At 46.1% G+C, this 17,346-nt stretch overlaps 1 protein-coding gene across 4 annotated transcripts in view; it reads left to right on the top strand.

Annotated features, from left to right (window-relative positions):
* LOC115206969 (E3 ubiquitin-protein ligase rnf213-alpha) overlaps positions 1-17,346 on the top strand; it is an 80,487-nt gene that overhangs the window by 56,893 nt on the left and 6,248 nt on the right. For 3 of the 4 annotated variants that reach the window (XM_029774064.1, XM_029774063.1, XM_029774062.1), the window contains 20 exons: positions 256-463; positions 824-1,020; positions 1,334-1,456; positions 1,927-2,037; positions 2,686-2,928; positions 3,496-3,571; positions 3,680-3,714; positions 3,841-3,941; positions 4,227-4,383; positions 5,000-5,174; positions 5,478-5,572; positions 5,934-6,185; positions 6,621-6,753; positions 7,051-7,134; positions 7,299-7,479; positions 8,149-8,350; positions 9,521-9,598; positions 9,776-9,973; positions 14,062-14,151; positions 14,536-14,714. In XM_029774064.1, coding sequence (XP_029629924.1) covers positions 256-463; positions 824-1,020; positions 1,334-1,456; positions 1,927-2,037; positions 2,686-2,928; positions 3,496-3,571; positions 3,680-3,714; positions 3,841-3,941; positions 4,227-4,383; positions 5,000-5,174; positions 5,478-5,572; positions 5,934-6,185; positions 6,621-6,753; positions 7,051-7,134; positions 7,299-7,479; positions 8,149-8,350; positions 9,521-9,598; positions 9,776-9,973; positions 14,062-14,151; positions 14,536-14,714 — 2,918 coding nt within the window. The other variant, XM_029774065.1, reaches the window with a different exon arrangement.

Here is a 17,346-nt window from a genome sequence, read left to right as displayed (position 1 = left end):
GAAGGCTCCTCCCGGTATCTCTAAATACACACACACATTTCTCTCCCTTTCCAGCCTCTACTAGACCTTTATGAGACTAACGTTCAGTAAATTAATTATTAATTATCCATGCTACATAACTACTAATTAATGATGGATTATTGATTCATTTACCCTTATTAGATAATTCTCTTATCAGACACATTCTACATGTAGCATCTTTCAGTGACATGCTTTTTCAGTGACATCATTGTCACACCCTCCTCTCCATCCCAGGATTCCATGTTTGAGCGGATGCAGTGCCACACGGCGGCAGAGCAGCAGGCCTGCATGCAGGATGAGAGGGTCTTCCTGGGGGACTTCCTGCAGTTGGATGCCGGCCACGCAGCCACCGTAGAGTACCTGCAGCAGGTGGCCAGGGTGCGCATGGGGCTGGACAGGGCTGCAGACCTGCTGGTCCAGAAGATGTCTGCTGCTGCCACAGGTACGTGCATCATCCTGGATCCTGTTCAGTAGGGTACAACTAGTATTGGGTCATTTCAAGTAGTCTGCCAGTATCACTCCATTTAATAAAGTTATTTTCTTCCATTTTGTTCCCGTTGAACACTACCCTTGTGTTTCAAAATGATACTTGCTGGTGTAGGTCAACTGTCGTACAATATATATGATTGATTTGATAGACTATTCAATTGATTTAATTAATACAGTAGGACGGCAGGTAGCCTAGCGGTTAGATTGTTGGGTCAGTAACTGAAAGGTTGCTGGTTTGAATACCTGAGCTGACAAGGTGGAAAATCTGTCGATGTGCTCTTGAGCACTTCCCTCTCCCATTATGGTCCAATAGGATCGCAGGAGGAGTCTCCTAACGGCGTTGCGGCCTTCCTGACCAGCGTGATAGAACTGTGTAGACGCAGCGGGAACGACTGGTACCGGGTCTACCTCATCCGTAAGATCTGCAGTCAGCGCGGCGTGGAGTTTGTTCAGACGCTCCTGAAGGTGGCTGACATCCTGTGGTTGTTCCCAGCTGAAGTTCTGCAGCAGGTAATGGTGGCCATTTTGTCTTTCTTTATAGGAGAGTAATGTAGGGAGCAATACGATGTCAATACCAAGCTGGAAGTGGTACAGGGATAGTCAACCTTTTAGCTTAGGGTGTTCTTATTTCATCCAAAATGTTTTTAAGTTTGTATTTGTTAAATGGGTATTTAATATCTAGAATCTCATGGCTAGCATTTTTGGAGTATGTAGCGATTTAAAAAAGAAAAATGTTTTACTAAGTATTCCTGTATTGACGTGACGGTATAAAACATATTTCATACCATTTTAACCACTCTTGCTCTCTTCTGTGGTCCTTCAGAATGAAGTTGGCAGCCAGATAGACCAATATCTTGTGTGTGGAGAGGATTACAAGACGATCCGAGATGCTGTTGCCAAGGCAATGATGGAAGGCAAAATCGAGGCATTGGACAGCGCTTGTGAGGTATTGTTGTAGTTCTACTTTAGTTCATAACTGAAACACCTGCAGAACATTTTGCATAAGCTTGTGATTTGATTTTGCTTGTTCATTTGTATGTTCTTTCTATCAGATATTCTGTTTTTAAAGTGTTAAAGGCCCAGTGCAGTCAAAACTGGATTTTTCCTGTGTTGTATGTATATTTCCACACTGAGGTTGGAATAATACTGTGAAAGTGATGATAATGCCCTATTAGTGTGAGAGCTGTTTTTCAGCCTGTTTTGGTGGGATGGAGTTTTGGCCTTCCATGGTGACATCACCATGCTGTAAATTAGTTAATAGACCAATAAGAAAGAATTCCAAATCTCTGCCAATAACAGCAAGTTTTCAGTTTTTCCATCCCCACAGACAACTCCCAGACAGGTACTTAATTGTTACCAATAAATTATTTTGATATTGGGGGAAAAACACTGCATTGGACTTGTGTGTGTGTGCAGGGCTGTAAATGTCCTCCACAGAAGAAAGCAGTCTACCTGCTACTGGCCCTGTTCAGAGAAGTCACCTCTCTCTACAGATCAGCCAATGACAGCTTCCATCCTAAACCTGTGGTAAGAGTCCTTATACAAAGACACAATACTGTGATGTTGTCCCAATTCTCTCCTTCCTACCCTTCACTGATTTGAAAGAAAATGACTGATATAAGACATATGGTGGAAACTCCTACTAGCCCAAGTCACCACCAATCAAATGCTTTTAGATTTGCGGGAAGTAGTGAATGAGTGCACATGTCAAGAGAAAGGAATATTATTGTCAGTGTATCAACTGTCTCCTCAGCTTCCATAATTCACTTGTCTTTACACCTAAAGCTAACACTGTATCAACTTTCTCCTCAGCTTCCATAATTCACTTGTCTTTACACCTAAAGCTAACACTGTATCAACTTTCTCCTCAGCTTCCATAATTCACTTGTCTTTACACCTAAAGCTAACGTTGTGTATCAACTGTCTCCTCAGCTTCCATACTTCACTTGTCTTTACACCTAAAGCTAACACTGTATCAACTTTCTCCTCAGCTTCCATACTTCACTTGTCTTTACACCTAAAGCTAACACTGTATCAACTTTCTCCTCAGCTTCCATACTTCACTTGTCTTTACACCTAAAGCTAACACTGTATCAACTGTCTCCTCAGCTTCCATACTTCACCTGTCTCTTTAACAGTGTCTTTACACCTAAAGCTAACACTGTATCCCCCCAGCAATGCCAGACCCTGTTGGCGTTCATCCAGGCCTCCAAGGTGTTGGTCAGCCCAGAGGTGAGGGCCTTCGCCCAGGCCCTGGTGGCCAACCGGCTGGGGCCCCTGGAGGTCCGTCCCGGGGCCTCTGGGGCCCAGTGTGTGGTGGTGGAGCTGAGCGTCCACCTAGCTGCAGTGCTGCTCTGTGGGAACCAGGGTCTACTGACGCCCCTCCAGCAGCTGACCCTACTGCCTGCCAACATGCAGGTGGGAACTCTGTAGCTGCGTGCCCAATGGCGCACTGTTTCCTATGTAGTGCACTACTTTAGTTTTGACCATGGCCCATAGTGTAAGGACTAGTTAAGAACTCCCCTCACCTGGTTGCCTAGGTCTTCATTTGACATGAATAGAAAGGAAATAACAAAAACCAGCTTACACACGGCCCTCCAGGAATTTAGATTGACACCCCTGGTCTGGAAGGAATCCAGGCTAAACCCTTTTCACACTACTGAGCCGAGCCAAGCTGTACTGGGCTGGCCTGGTATGCATTTAATAGAATCGTGCTGAGAAGGTAACCTGTGAAAATAAATATCAATGCCAGTGCAGTATGGTTTGGCTTTGCCCTGTAGTCTGAAAATGGTTGTTTGATTAATTGTTGAAATACTTTAAAAGGCATATCCACCACATCAGTGAAGTATCTGTCAATACAGTCCATGGAAAACAACAGCATTCAACACATTAAAGCCAGTGACTTATCTCCAGGGTGGTCCTAGTATCCCCTTCTGTTCATGTATAGTCCAGCTAACGTTGATGTTTGTTCCTGTGTGTCTATAGAGAGCCTTCCTCCCCACCATGCCAGAGGACATGCTAGCAGTGGCTCACAAAGCTATGGGGCAGCTGCAGTGGTACTGTAAGTATAGTAACGACCACAACAAAGGATGTGTGAATTTTGAAAGATTTAGCAGATTTAACTGTCTAAAATGTGAAGTTGTCAAGCTTTTCTTCTGCTCTTCCACAGTTTGTCCCAACAATCACCCGTGCACCATCGGTGAGGTACGTAACATTTGAGTTTTGAGTTAAGATTATTCTGAATTATCTTTGGCCCTAACTTTCAGTTTAAGTACTGTTTCTCAGAATCTCTCTCTCTCCTACCCCTCTGTCTGACCCCTCTAACCACAGTGTGGCCAGCCCATGGAGAGGAGTCGCTGTCTGGACTGTGGCCTTGAGATCGGAGGGGACAACCACATAGCTGTCCCTGGCTTCCAAGCCGTTCAGATTCAGTGAGTGGGATTTTTATGGAATTTCTAAGACAGTTGATAATGGCTTGAGCAGGTGCTGCACTGTGCAGACTTCGGTTCAAACAGTATTTTATTTTATTTCAAATTGTTTAGCTGTGCTTGATTGAGCTGACCTGGCACAATGGAACCAATGAAATAACCCCCAAAGTACAAACCCCACCCATCTGGCCATCCAAGCAGGCTCATACTATTTGAACCCAGGTCTGGTATCATGACAGCACTGGAGAATGGAGAAAATACAAATGTTGTTTTTCGTCCTCTTCACAGGGGTGACCGCACCCAGACCGGCCACATCCTGGGAGAGCCCAGACGGAGAGACAACCTGGACATGCAGGACACCAAGAACATGTCCCCAGTGCCCTTTAACCTGCTGCGCCTGATCACACACATGACCATGCTGCTAGGGACCAGCAGTCACCCCCAGGTAAGTCCACTAGAGCAGGGGTTTTCAAACATCTCCTCGTGAACACACAGCCGTTCCATGTGTTGGAACTATTCCAGAGTTAACACACCTGATTCAACTGATCAACGAATCATCAAGCATTTAGGGCTCTCGAGTGGTGCAGCAGTCTAAGGCACTGTATCTCAGTGCAAGAGGCATCACTACAGTCCCTGGTTCGAATCCAGGCTGTATCACATCTGGCCGTGCGCACAATCGGCCCAGCGTCGTGGGTTTGGCTGGGGTAGGCCGTCATTGTAAATAAGAATTTGTTCTTAACTGACTTGCCTAGTTAAATAAAAGTTAAAAGGTGAATTAGAGTTAGTTCAGGGCCACAACAACTAAAGTGTGAAATGTCTGAGGAGGTTGAAAACCACTGCACTAGAGGTACCTGCTGTACATGGATGGATGGGGTTATTGGTTTGACTGTTGTCCAGTGGTGACCGTTACATCTCTTGAAGGACACTTGCCTCAACGGAGTCTCTTGATCTCCCTCTTTTTCTCTGTCTCTGGCTCTCTCTCTGCTCACTCTTGCTCTCTTTCATCCCCACTCCCTCCCTTTCTCACTCCCTCTACCTTCCCCCTCTTTCTCTCTCTGTAGGTCATCGGTGCCATCATCAAGCCCCCAGTGCCCGACCCCGGTGCGTTCCTGTGGGCCCACCTGTTGAAGGACATGGAGCAGGTGACCAGGTCACTAGGGAAGGGGTCTGACGACACGGTCAACACCGTCCACCTGGTCATCAGCAGCCTTCTGGAGCCCCACCAGCCTGGCCAGTGTAAGGGACCAGAAACACCTCCATGTCCTCAATAGGTTTACAAGCATCGCCTTAGGACACTAATACTGTCTGATTAGAAGCCAACTAAGCATGCTAACGGTTCTATTAAATTAGCTATCCCTTATTCAAGTTTTAGAATCATATGTACATTCTTTAGAGGGGTGAAATGTCTTAGAATGTGCTTTAAGGTGAAGGTAGTTTAAAGTGAAAGCATTTATAAAAATGTACCATTATTGAATCATTGTCTGTGATTGATATCAGACGCTGAAAGTTTCCTTCACTCTATTCTGCTTCTCTCTCCAGGGCCTGTTCCCTATGACAACCTGCTCTCCACCAAGGAGGCCCGAAACGGCTGGGAGACCACCGTCAGCAATGACATCATCACACCTCAGCTGAAGGTACCAACTAATTACATCAGTCACCATTTGACTCAGTTCATCATCTCTAGATGAATAAATTACTTTAGTACCTTTTTTAATACAGTCAACAATATTTGTTTTCTTTCGGTGGTCCATCTATAACTGTCGTGTTCATTAGAACACGCAATGGAAAACGTTTTAAAATGTTTGCAATGGAGAAAAAAAAACATTTTGCATTTTCTTATTGACAAGTCTAGGTAGTCCCTCTCTCTTTTGAATTTGTTTTCTTCTGTTTAGTGTTTAATGAACACTGCCCTGAATAACAGAAACATTATCTAAATGAGACACTTTCTTCCCCCCCCTCTCTCTCTCCCCTCCTCCCGTCCCATCCCGTCTCCAGCACCTGGACAGGCGGCTGAAGGAAGTGAACGCCTTTGTCCGGGCCGACTTGCGAGTCTCCTCCAACCCTGTGATGAGGCTGGTGTTTGGGGACCCGCGCCTCTTCCTGGCCTCTCTGCCCCGGGAGTCTCTGATCCACAGTTCGGCTGTGTGGAGCTGCAGGGAGCGGGTGTCTCTACTCAGCCTCGCCCACATCGTGGAGCAGCACAACGGCAGGGACACCCTGCCCATGCTCTGGCGGTTCCTGCAGAGGGTAAGAGCTGAGGCACCGCTGAACGGAAACCTTGGTCTTATTCATTAGTGCACAGCGTAGCAAAATGTTTTGCAACGGAAGCGAGTGTTTCTTATTGGACAGGTTCTTGTAGTCTCGCCTTGTTCCGGTAATCATGGTAGCATCCACATTAATGTAGAAGTGTTTAGAAACGTATTCTATTCTTATTTACAATAAAAGTGACTCCAAAATGACACAATACATTATTTACCATTAATTTCTATTGGGCACAGAATAATGTGAAACTCAACCAAAACATTCATTATAATTATAATAAACGTGTTTACAGTCTCATTGACAGTCACAATGTTGGTCAGACCTTCGTTCTGTGCAGTGTGATTGGCAGTTTGTTTGTTTTACCGTACCCTGTGATTGGTCGCCGTAACATCTCCCTCCCTGTGATTGGTCTGGTGACAGGAGGCAGAGCTGCGGTTGGTGAAGTTCCTTCCTGACATCCTGGCACTGCAGAGAGATCTGGTGAAGAGGTTCCAGAACGTGACTGACCTCACCTGCCGTACCATCGCTGACTTCCTTCACAGCCAGAAAGCAGGTACTAGTTTAAACTATACTTCTGGGTTAGTCACAGTACTGTATGTCCAACTGAAAACAATCAGTGGTATTGTTTGTGTTATTGGCATGGTACAGCGAGCAGATGTATCATTAGTTTCACTCTACTGAGGCCAGCTGAGTTAAACTGTACTGTAGCGTGGTTATGCCTCCACCATACAGGCTGGAAAATATTATAGTCAGCTCAGTACAGTTCAGGCCAGAACACTAGTGTCAAAAGGGTATTCCAGTTTGTTTACAATATAGGCTTCCATGTGGATTAATATGTTTGTTGTCACAGCCTCCCTCACAGCCTTGTGCGAGAAACGGGTCAAAATCTTCCTGACAACATGGAATCAGCTCCGGGTCTCCCTGGCAACCAACGGTATGAGCACAGATAATCATAGCACAACTCTAGGTCTCTATTAATAAAGGAATAATATAAATATATACAATATTTCAAAATATGCTCTTTGGAGGGGCATTCATGCATGATTTCTTAGTCTGCTATTTTGTGATTATAATCTGTGTGTTTTGGTTCTGCTCCAGGTGAGATTAAAATCCCTGGCGAGTTCTGCCGGGAGGACCTGGACCTGACCAGTGACTTCCTGGTTCTGTTGCCACGGAGACAGGGTCCCGGCCTGTGTTCCACGGCGCTGGTCAGCTACCTCATCGCCCTGCACAACGAACTGGTCTACTGCGTGGACAAGCACACTGGAGAGGAGACCAGGTGAGGGCGCTGTTGTCCTATCTCAGAGTAGGAGTGTTGATTCAGGATCATTTTTCCTTTAGGATCGCAATAAGATCACGTAGATGGGGGGACCTGATCCGGGACCAGCACTCCTACTCTGATACATATGGCCCCTGGTCTCATTAGGCTTGTAAGAAAAAATACTGTATGCATGGTCGGTCTGAGATGTACAGACAGAAAGGGAAGGGAAAGGGGATACCTAGTCAGTTGTCCAACTGAATGCATTCAACTGAAACGTGTCTTCCGCATTTAACCGAGAGAGGTGTGGAGGCTGCCTTAATCAGCGTCCATGTCATCGGCGCCCGTGGAGCCGTTGTTGTTGGGGGTTAACTGCCTTGCTTAAGGGCAGAACGGCAGATTTTTTCCACCTTGCCGGCTCGGGGACTCAAACCAGTGACATTTTGGTTATTGGTCCAACATTCTTAACCGCAAGGCCAGTGGTTCCCAACCTTTTTCGGTTACTATACCGCCAACTGAATTTTACTCTGCCCAGAGTACCCCCTCGTGCATTTTACCAGTAGGACTATGGTCTCTTGAGTCTTCCCAAGTACCGCTGGTTGGGAACCCCTGAACCCCTACTGAACTGATAGGAAGCAGACATGGTTGACATCACCACATTAGTTCACTCTTCCCCTTTCTCTCCCCCAGCTACACGGTGAGCCCGGCGGACCTGAGCGACCTGCACGTGATCCGCTACGAGCCGGAGAGGGATCTGCTGCCCTTGGTTCTGTCCAACTGCCAGTACAGTGTGGAGCGTGGCCAGGAGACCCTGCACGAGTACGACCTGCCCAAGATCCAGCAGCAGATCCTGGCCCGCTTCCTGCAGGGAAAGCCACTCATCACTCTCAACGTGAGTCTGTCTGTCAGCACTTGGTCAGTCAAATGTACAGTTCTCGGCATCGACAAAGTTACTAAATGCCTGTGCTGCAGCAAGGTCAATCAATCAGTTAATCAATCAAATGTATTTATAAAGCCCTTTTTACATCAGCTGATGTCACAAAGTGCTATACAGAAACCCAGCCTAAAACCCCAAACAGCAAGCAATGCAGATGTAGATGTAGAAGCACGGTGGCTAGGAAAAACTCCCTAGAAAGGCCAGAACCTAAGAAGAAACCTAGAGAGGAACCAGGCTATGAGGGGTGGCCAGTCCTCTTCTGGCTGTGCCGGGTGAAGATTATAACAGAACATGGCCAAGATGTTCAAACGTTCATAGATGACCAGCAGGGTCAGATAATAATAATCAAAGTGGTTGTAGAGGGTGCAACAGGTCAGCACCTCCGGAGTAAATGTCTGTTGCCGATCATTCAGTTAAAGAGAACAGGTGCGGTGCAGAGAGAGAGAGAGAGAGTCCAAAACAGCAGGTCCGGGATAAGGTAACACGTTCAGTGAACAGGTCAGGGTTTCATAGCTGCAGGCAGAACAGTTGAAACTGGAGCAGCAGCATGACCAGGTGGACTGGGGACAGCAAGGAGTCATCAGGCCAGGTAGTTCTGAGGCATGGTCCTAGGGCTCAGGTCCTCCTCCTCCGAGAGAATTAGGGAGCATACCTAAATTCACACAGGGTACATTGTTAAAGTGACAAACTATCTCGTAGGGTAACGCCAAGTTCATTAGCAATCGTCTAACAATAACAAATGCAATGAAATACATTTTTGAAATATGCTCTTAAATGGTGCAACTACATCCACGTATAAACATATGTTTTACTGAAGTTAGTGTGCGGTAGAGGTTAGACCAGAACTGTATAGATTTCCCTTTTTACAGAAACACTTAGCTGTCACAAGCGGCGTTTTCACATTCTGATCTTTTTTTCACTAATTGGTCTTTTGACCAGTCATATCAGCTTTGAAAAAGATCTGATGTGAGAAGATCTGATGTGATTGGTCAAAAGACCAATTAGAGTAAAAAATATCAGAATGTGTCTGCCTGTGTAAACGCAGCCAAAGTGAGGTAAAGACAAGAGTTACTATATGACCGTGTATTAGACAGGTTTTGATGTGTTGCTTACCTCCTTATACAGGGAATCCCAACCCTGGTGAACAGACATGACCGCAATTATGAAAATATCCTCAAGGATGTGAAAGGAAAGGTTCAACAGGTAAGTCACAATAACTCTGGTGATATGTTGTCACATGGTACAGTATGATATGAACATGATATGAAATCTGGAATTGGTACACTACATCCAATTTTGGAACACAACCCTGGCATGAGGTTGAGTTGACCCTGTTCTATGCCTGGTCCACGTCTCTGTCATTTCCCTTTGTGTCCCTAGGAGCCCCTGCCCATCCTGACCCTGTCGGCGCTGGCCGGGGAGCTGCAGTCATACAGCGAGGTGTGTGAGGCTCTCTCCACCGTGGAGGTGGCTCTAGGCTTCCTGGCCATGACGGGAGGCGAGCCCCAGCTCCAGCTGGAGCGCTACCTGGAGGAGGTTCTGCAGATGGGAGACCAGACTGGCCCACACATCCTAAAGGTCAGCCCCCTTCCTCCGTCCGGAGCCCACAGACTGTCCGGGTGCAGCAGTAACATACCTCTGTGCCCTATACTCTGTTTCTTCCTCTGGTTAAGCAGCTGGTTGAGAGCCTAAAGCCTGATTGTTTCAGTGCTCTCTCCATCTAGCTGGTTCGTCATTGGCTTCCTTACAGGAACCAGTAAACAGATGGATACCCTAAAGAGAAACATAGTAACTTAATTTTCTGTCTTGTTGTCGTCAGCATTTTGTGGTATATACAGTTGAAGTCGGACGTTTACATACACCTTAGCCAAATACATTTAAACTCAGTTTTTCACAATTCCTGACATTTAATCCCAGTAAAAATTCCCTGTCTTAGGTCAGTTAGGATCACCACTTTATTTTAAGAATGTGAAATGTCAGAATAATAGTAGAGAGAATGATTTATGGAAATTATAGGCAATTAGCAAGACACCCCCAATAAAGGAGTGGTTCTGCAGGTGGTGACCACAGACCACTTCTCAGTTCCTATGCTTCCTGGCTGATGTTTTGGTCACTTTTGAATGCTGGCGGTGCTTTCACTCTAGTGGTAGCTTGAGACGGAGTCTACAACCCACACAAGTGGCTCAGGTAGTGCAGCTCATCCAGGATGGCACATCAATGCGAGCTGTGGCAAGAAGGTTTGCTGTGTCTGTCAGCATAGTGTCCAGAGCATGGAGGCGCTACCAGGAGACAGGCCAGTACATCAGGAGACGTGGAGGAGGCCATAGGAGGGCAACAACACAGCAGCAGGACCGCTACCTCCGCCTTTGTGCAAGGAGGAGCAGGAGGAGCACTGCCAGAGCCCTGCAAAATGACCTCCAGTAGGCCACAAATGTGCATGTGTCTGCTCAAACGGTCAGAAACCTACTCCATGAGGGTGGTATGAGGGCCCGACGTCCACAGGTGGGGGTTGTGCTTACAGCCCAACACCGTGCAGGACGTTTGGCATTTGCCAGAGAACACCAAGATTAGCAAATTTGCCACTGGCGCCCTGTGCTCTTCACAGATGAAAGCAGGTTCACACTGAGCACATGTGACAGAGTCTGGAGACGCCGTGGAGAACGTTTTGCTGCCTGCAACATCCTCCAGCATGACCGGTTTGGTGGTGGGTCAGTCATGGTGTGGGGTGGCATTTCTTTGGGGGGCCGCACAGCCCTCCATGTGCTCGCCAGAGGTAGCCTGACTGCCATTAGGTACCGAGATGAGATCTTCAGACCCCTTGTGAGACCATATGCTGGTGCGGTTGGCCCTGGGTTCCTCCTAATGCAAGACAATGCTAGACCTCATGTGGCTGGAGTGTGTCAGCAGTTCCTGCAAGAGGAAGGCATTGATGCTATGGACTGGCCCGCCCGTTCCCCAGACCTGAATCCAATTGAGCACATCTGGGACATCATGTCTCGCTCCATCCACCAACGCCACGTTGCACCACAGACTGTCCAGGAGTTGGCGGATGCTTTAGTCCAGGTCTGGGAGGAGATCCCTCAGGAGACCATCCGCCACCTCATCAGGAGCATGCCCAGGCGTTGCAGGGAAGTCATACAGGCACGTGGAGGCCACACACACTACTGAGCCTCATTTTGACTTGTTTTAAGGACATTACATCAAAGTTGGATCAGCCTGTAGTGTGGTTTTCCACTTTAATTTTGAGTGTGACTCCAAATCCAGACTGCATGGGTTGATAAATTGGATTTCCATTGATTATTTTTGTGTGATTTTGTTGTCAGCACATTCAACTATGTAAAGGAAAAAGTATTTCATAAGATTATTTCATTCATTCAGATCTAGGATGTGTTATTTTAGTGTTCCTTTTATTTTTTTGAGCAGTATAGTTTAACTTGGGTCAAACGTTTCGGGTAGCCTTCCACAAGCTTCCCACAATAAGTTTTGTCAATTTTGGCCCATTCCTCCTGACAGAGCTGGTGTAACTGAGTCAGGTTTGTAGGCCTCCTTGCTCGCACACACTTTTTTCAGTTCTGCCCACAAATTTTCTATGGGATTGAGGTCAGGGTTTTGTGATGGCCACTCCAATACACTGACTTTGTGGTCCTTAAGCCATTTTGCCACAACTTTGGAAGTATGCTTGGGGTCATTGTCCATTTGGAAGACTCATTTGCGAGCAAGCTTTACCTTCCTGACTGATGTCTTGAGATGTTGCTTCAATATATCCACATAATTTTCCATCCTCATGATGCCATCTATTTTGGGAAGTGCACCAGTCCCTCCTGCAGCAAAGCACCCCTACAAATCTGTTGTTCTGCCCCTGAACAAGGCAGTTAACCCACTGTTCCTAGGCCGTCATTGAAAATAAGAATTTGTTCTTAACTGACTTGCCTAGTTAAATAAAGGTTAAAAATGTTTTAAATGATGCTGCCACCCCTGTGCTTCACGGTTGGGATGGTGTTCTTTGGCTTGCATGCCTCCCCCTTTTTCCTCCAAACATAACGATGGTCATTATGGCTAAACAGTTCTATTTTTGTTTCATCAGACCAGAGGACATTTCTCCAACATGTAAGATATTTGTCCCCATGTGCAGTTGCGAACCGTAGTCTGTTTTTTTTATGGCGGTTTTGGAGCAGTTGCTTCTTCTTTGCTGAGCGGTCTTTCCGGTTATGTCGATATAGGACTTGTTTTACTGTGGATATAGATACTTTTGTACCTGTTTCCTTCAGCATCTTCACAAGGTCCTTTGCTGCTGTTCTGGGATTGATATGCACTTTTTGCACCAAAGTACGTTCATCTCTAGGAGACAGAACACGTCTCCTTCCTGAGCGGTATGACGGCTGCTTGGTCCCATGGTGTTTACACTTGCGTACTATTGTTTGTACAGATGAACGTGGTACCTTCAGGCGTTTGGAAATTGCTCCCCAGGATGAACCAGACTTGTGGAGGTCTACCATTTATTTCTCCAGGTCTTGGCTGATTTCTTTTGATTTTCCCATGATGTCAAGCAAAGAGGCACAGAGTTTGAAGGTAGGCCTTGAAATACATCCACAGGTACACCTCCAATTGACACAAATGATGTCAATTAGCCTATCAGAAGCTTCTAAAGCCATGACATCATTTTCTGTAATTTTCCAAGCTGTTTAAAGGCACAGTCAACTTAGTGTATGTTAACTTCTGATCCACTGGAATTGTGATACAGTGAATTATAAGTGAAATAATCTGTCTGTAAACAATTGTTGGTAAAATTTCTTGTCATGCACAAAGTAGATGTCCTAACCGACTTGCCAAAACTATAGTTTGTTAACAAGACATTTGTGGAGTGGTTGAAAAACTAGTTTTAATGACTAACCTACGTGTATGTAAACTTCCGACTTCAACTGTAGCTAGCATATTATCAGTCAGTATCTAGCCTAATTTGGTATTAATTGTAGCTGAAAGTTAATACAACACATCCCTCGGTAAGGTGAGCTCTTTCAAGAGAACCCATTAGCAGTGATTTCATGTTTTCTGACCATGTGATTAGAGGTTATATTAAACTAAGGGATAGTTCACCCAAATTACAAAAGGACATGTTGTTTTCCTGACCCTGTCTATTAACGCAGTCTATTGACAAGGTAAGACAGCAATGCATTATTTGGTTTTGTTTACCTGGCCACTGTTTCAAATGCTAACCTTTTTAGCACACATCTAGTGCAATGTTGCCCTGAGCAGGTGTAGTCTGAAACACTGTGTTGTCCTGTTGTCCTCATGCAGGCCCTGAGCAGGTGTAGTCTGAGTCACTGTGTTGTCCTGTTGTCCTCATGCAGGCCCTGAGCAGGTGTAGTCTGAAACACTGTGTTGTCCTGTTGTCCTCATGCAGGCCCTGAGCAGGTGTAGTCTGAAACACTGTGTTGTCCTGTTGTCCTCATGCAGGCCCTGAGCAGGTGTAGTCTGAAACACTGTGTTGTCCTGTTGTCCTCATGCAGGCCCTGAGCAGGTGTAGTCTGAAACACTGTGTTGTCCTGTTGTCCTCATGCAGGCCCTGAGCAGGTGTAGTCTGAAACACTGTGTTGTCCTGTTGTCCTCATGCAGGCCCTGAGCAGGTGTAGTCTGAAACACTGTGTTGTCCTGTTGTCCTCATGCAGGCCCTGAGCAGGTGTAGTCTGAAGCACTGTGTGGCCCTGTGGCAACTCCTCACCTCACTCAAGTCTGAGAACATGCTGCGCCTGAAGAGGGTAAGACAACGAGACACCACACATTCACCCAGACAAGTCTTCACATGATTTTGTAAGGGTCATGTTTTTTTTACACTGGTTATTAAGTTGTTTGTCTGGATTACTGTTTGTGTGGGTGAGATGTGCTTGTATTACTGACAATACAAGTTGTAACATTGTGACTTAAGTTATACTAACTTACAATATTTAGTTACACTAACTTACAATATTTAGTTACACTAACTTTAGTTACACTAACTTACAAAATTCAGTTAAACTAACCTTAGTTACACTAACTTACATAATCTGATAAATAGAAAATGATCATAATGTCATGTTACACCCTAGTGTATATTAAAGTTTCACTAAACCCCCCCTCTCTATCCCTCCCCTTCCCATCCTCAGGACCCATTTGTGGGGGTCTCAGAGGAATACAGGAATCCCCTGGGAGATGGAGAGCGGAGGCTACTCACTACGTTCTTCACCAAGAGCAGCGCTGACTCGTTCCTGCTGGAGATGCACGAGTTTCTGCTGCTGGTCCTGAAGAGCCCCCGTGCCCCCGACACATACAGGCCTGACTGGGGGTAAGCCAAGGGGATAACAGCTAGCTGGCATGGTGTAGTCTCTCTTGACACTTAGCGGTTCCATTTTTGATATTGTAGTATTGTTTACATCACATGAACATCATGGACAGTACCAGTCAAAGGTTTGGACACACCTACTCATTCAAGGGTTTTTATTTATTTATTTTTTCTACATTGTACATCACAACTATGAAATAACACATATGGAATCATGTAGTAACCAAAAAAGTGTTAAACTAATTAAAATATTTTTTTGATTCTTCAAAGTAGCCACACTTTGCCTTGATGACTGGTTTGCACACTGTTGGCATTTTCTCAACCATCTTCATCTGGAATGCTTTTCCAACTGTCTTGAAGGAGTTCCCACATATGCTGAGCACTTGTTGGCTGATTTTCCTTCAGTCAAATAAAATTTTATTGGTCACATACACATTGTTAGCAGATGTTAACGCGAGTGTAGCGAAATGCTTGTGCTTCTAGTTCCGACCGTGCAGTAATATCTAACAAGTAATCTAACAATTTCACATCAACTACCTTATACACACAAGTGTAAAGGAATGAATAAGAATATGTATATATAAATATATGGATGAGTGATGGCCGAATAGCATAGGCAACATGCAGTAGATGGTATAGAGTACAGTATATACATATGAGATGAGTAATGTAGGGTATGTAAACATTATATAAAGTGGCATTGTTTAAAGTGACTAGTGATACATTTATTACATCCAATGTTTTATTATTAAAGTGGCTAGAGATTTGAGTCAGTATGTTGGCAGCAGCCACACAATGTTATTGATGGCTGTTTAACAGTCTGATGGCCTTGAGATAGAAGCTGTTTTTCAGTCTCTCGGTCCCAGCTTTGATGCACCTGTACCGACCTCGCCTTCTGGATGATAGCAGGGTGAACAGGCAGTGGCTCGGGTGGTTGTTGTCCTTGATGATCTTTTTGGCCTTCCTGTGACATTGGGTGGTGTAGGTGTCCTGGCGGGCAGGTAGTTTGCCCCCGGTGATGCGTTGTGCAGACCTCACTACCCTCTGAAGAGCCTTACGGTTGTGGGCGGAGCAGTTGCCATACCAGGCGGTGATTCAGCCCGACAGGATGCTCTCGATGGTGCGTCTGTAAAAGTTTGTGTTTTTGGTGACAAGCCGAATTTCTTCAGCCCCCTGAGGTTGAAGAGGCACTGTTGCGCCTTCTTCACCACGCTGTCTGTGTGGGTGGACTGTTTCAGTTTGTCCGTGATGTGTACGCCGAGGAACTTAACTTTCCACCTTCTCCACTACCAACGATGTGGATAGGGGGTGCTCCCTCTGCTGTTTCCTGAAGTCCATGATCATCTCCTTTGTTTTGTTGACGTTGAGTGAGAGGTTATTTTCCTGACAACACACTCCTAGGGCCCTCACCTCCTCCCTGTAGGCCGTCTCGTCGTTGTTGGTAATCAAGCCGACCACTGTAGTGTCGTCTGCAAACTTGATGATTGAGTTGGAGGCGTGCATGGCCACGCAGTCATGGGTGAACAGGGAGTACAGGAGAGGGCTGAGAACGCACCCTTGTGGGGCGTTCTCAGGACCAGTGGTGTGGAGATGTTGTTTCCTACCCTCACCACCTGGGGGCGGCCCGTCAGAAAGTCCAGGACCTAGTTGCACAGGGCGGGGTTGAGACCCAGGGTCTCGAGCTTAATGATGAGTTTGGAGAGTACTATGGTGTTAAATGCTGAACTGTAATCGATGAACAGCATTCTTACATAGGTATTCCTCCAGATGGGTTAGGGCAGTGTGCAGTGTGATTGCGATTGCGTCGTCTGTGGACCTATTGGGGCGGTAAGCAAATTGGAGTGGGTCTAGGGTGTCAGGTAGGGTGGAGGTGATCTGGTCCTTGACTAGTCTCTCAAAGCACTTCATGATGACGGAAGTGAATGCTACGGGGCGATAGTCATTTAGCTCAGTTACCTTAGCGTTCTTGGTAACAGGAACAATGGTGGCCCTCTTGAAGCATGTGGGAACAGCAGACTGGGATGGGGATTGATTGAATATGTCCGTAAACATACCAGCCAGCTGGTCTGCGCATGCTCTGAGGAAGCGGCTAGGGATGCTGTCTGGCCGGCAGCATTGCGGTGGTTAACACGTTTGAATGTTTTACTCAAGTTGGCTGTGGTGAAGGAGAGCCCGCAGGTTTTGGTAGTGGGCCGTGTCAGTGGCACTGTATTGTCCTCAAAGCGAGCAAAGAAGTTGTTTAATTTGTCTGGGAGCAAGATGTCGGTGGCCCCGGCAGGGCTGGTTTTCTTTTTGTAATCTGTGATTGACTATAGACCCTGCCACATACGTCTCATGTCTGAGCACTTGAATTGCGACTCTACTTTGTCTCTATACTGACTCTTAGCTTGTTTGATTGCCTTGCGGCGGGAATAGCTACACTGTTTGTATTCGGTCATGTTTCCGGTCGCCTTGCCATGATTAAAAGCAGTGGTTTGCGCTTTCAGTTTTGCGCGAATACTGCTGTCAATCCACGGTTTCTGGTTGGGGAAGGTTTTAATTGTCACCGTGGGTACAACATCACCGATGCACTTGCTAATAAACTCGCTCACCGAATCAGTGTATACGTCAATGTTGTTGTCTGAGGCTATCCGGA

Source organism: Salmo trutta, chromosome 1 (genome assembly GCF_901001165.1).
Source record: "Salmo trutta chromosome 1, fSalTru1.1, whole genome shotgun sequence".
NCBI lineage: Eukaryota > Metazoa > Chordata > Actinopteri > Salmoniformes > Salmonidae > Salmo > Salmo trutta.
This window is presented reverse-complemented; position numbering and strand designations above follow the sequence as displayed.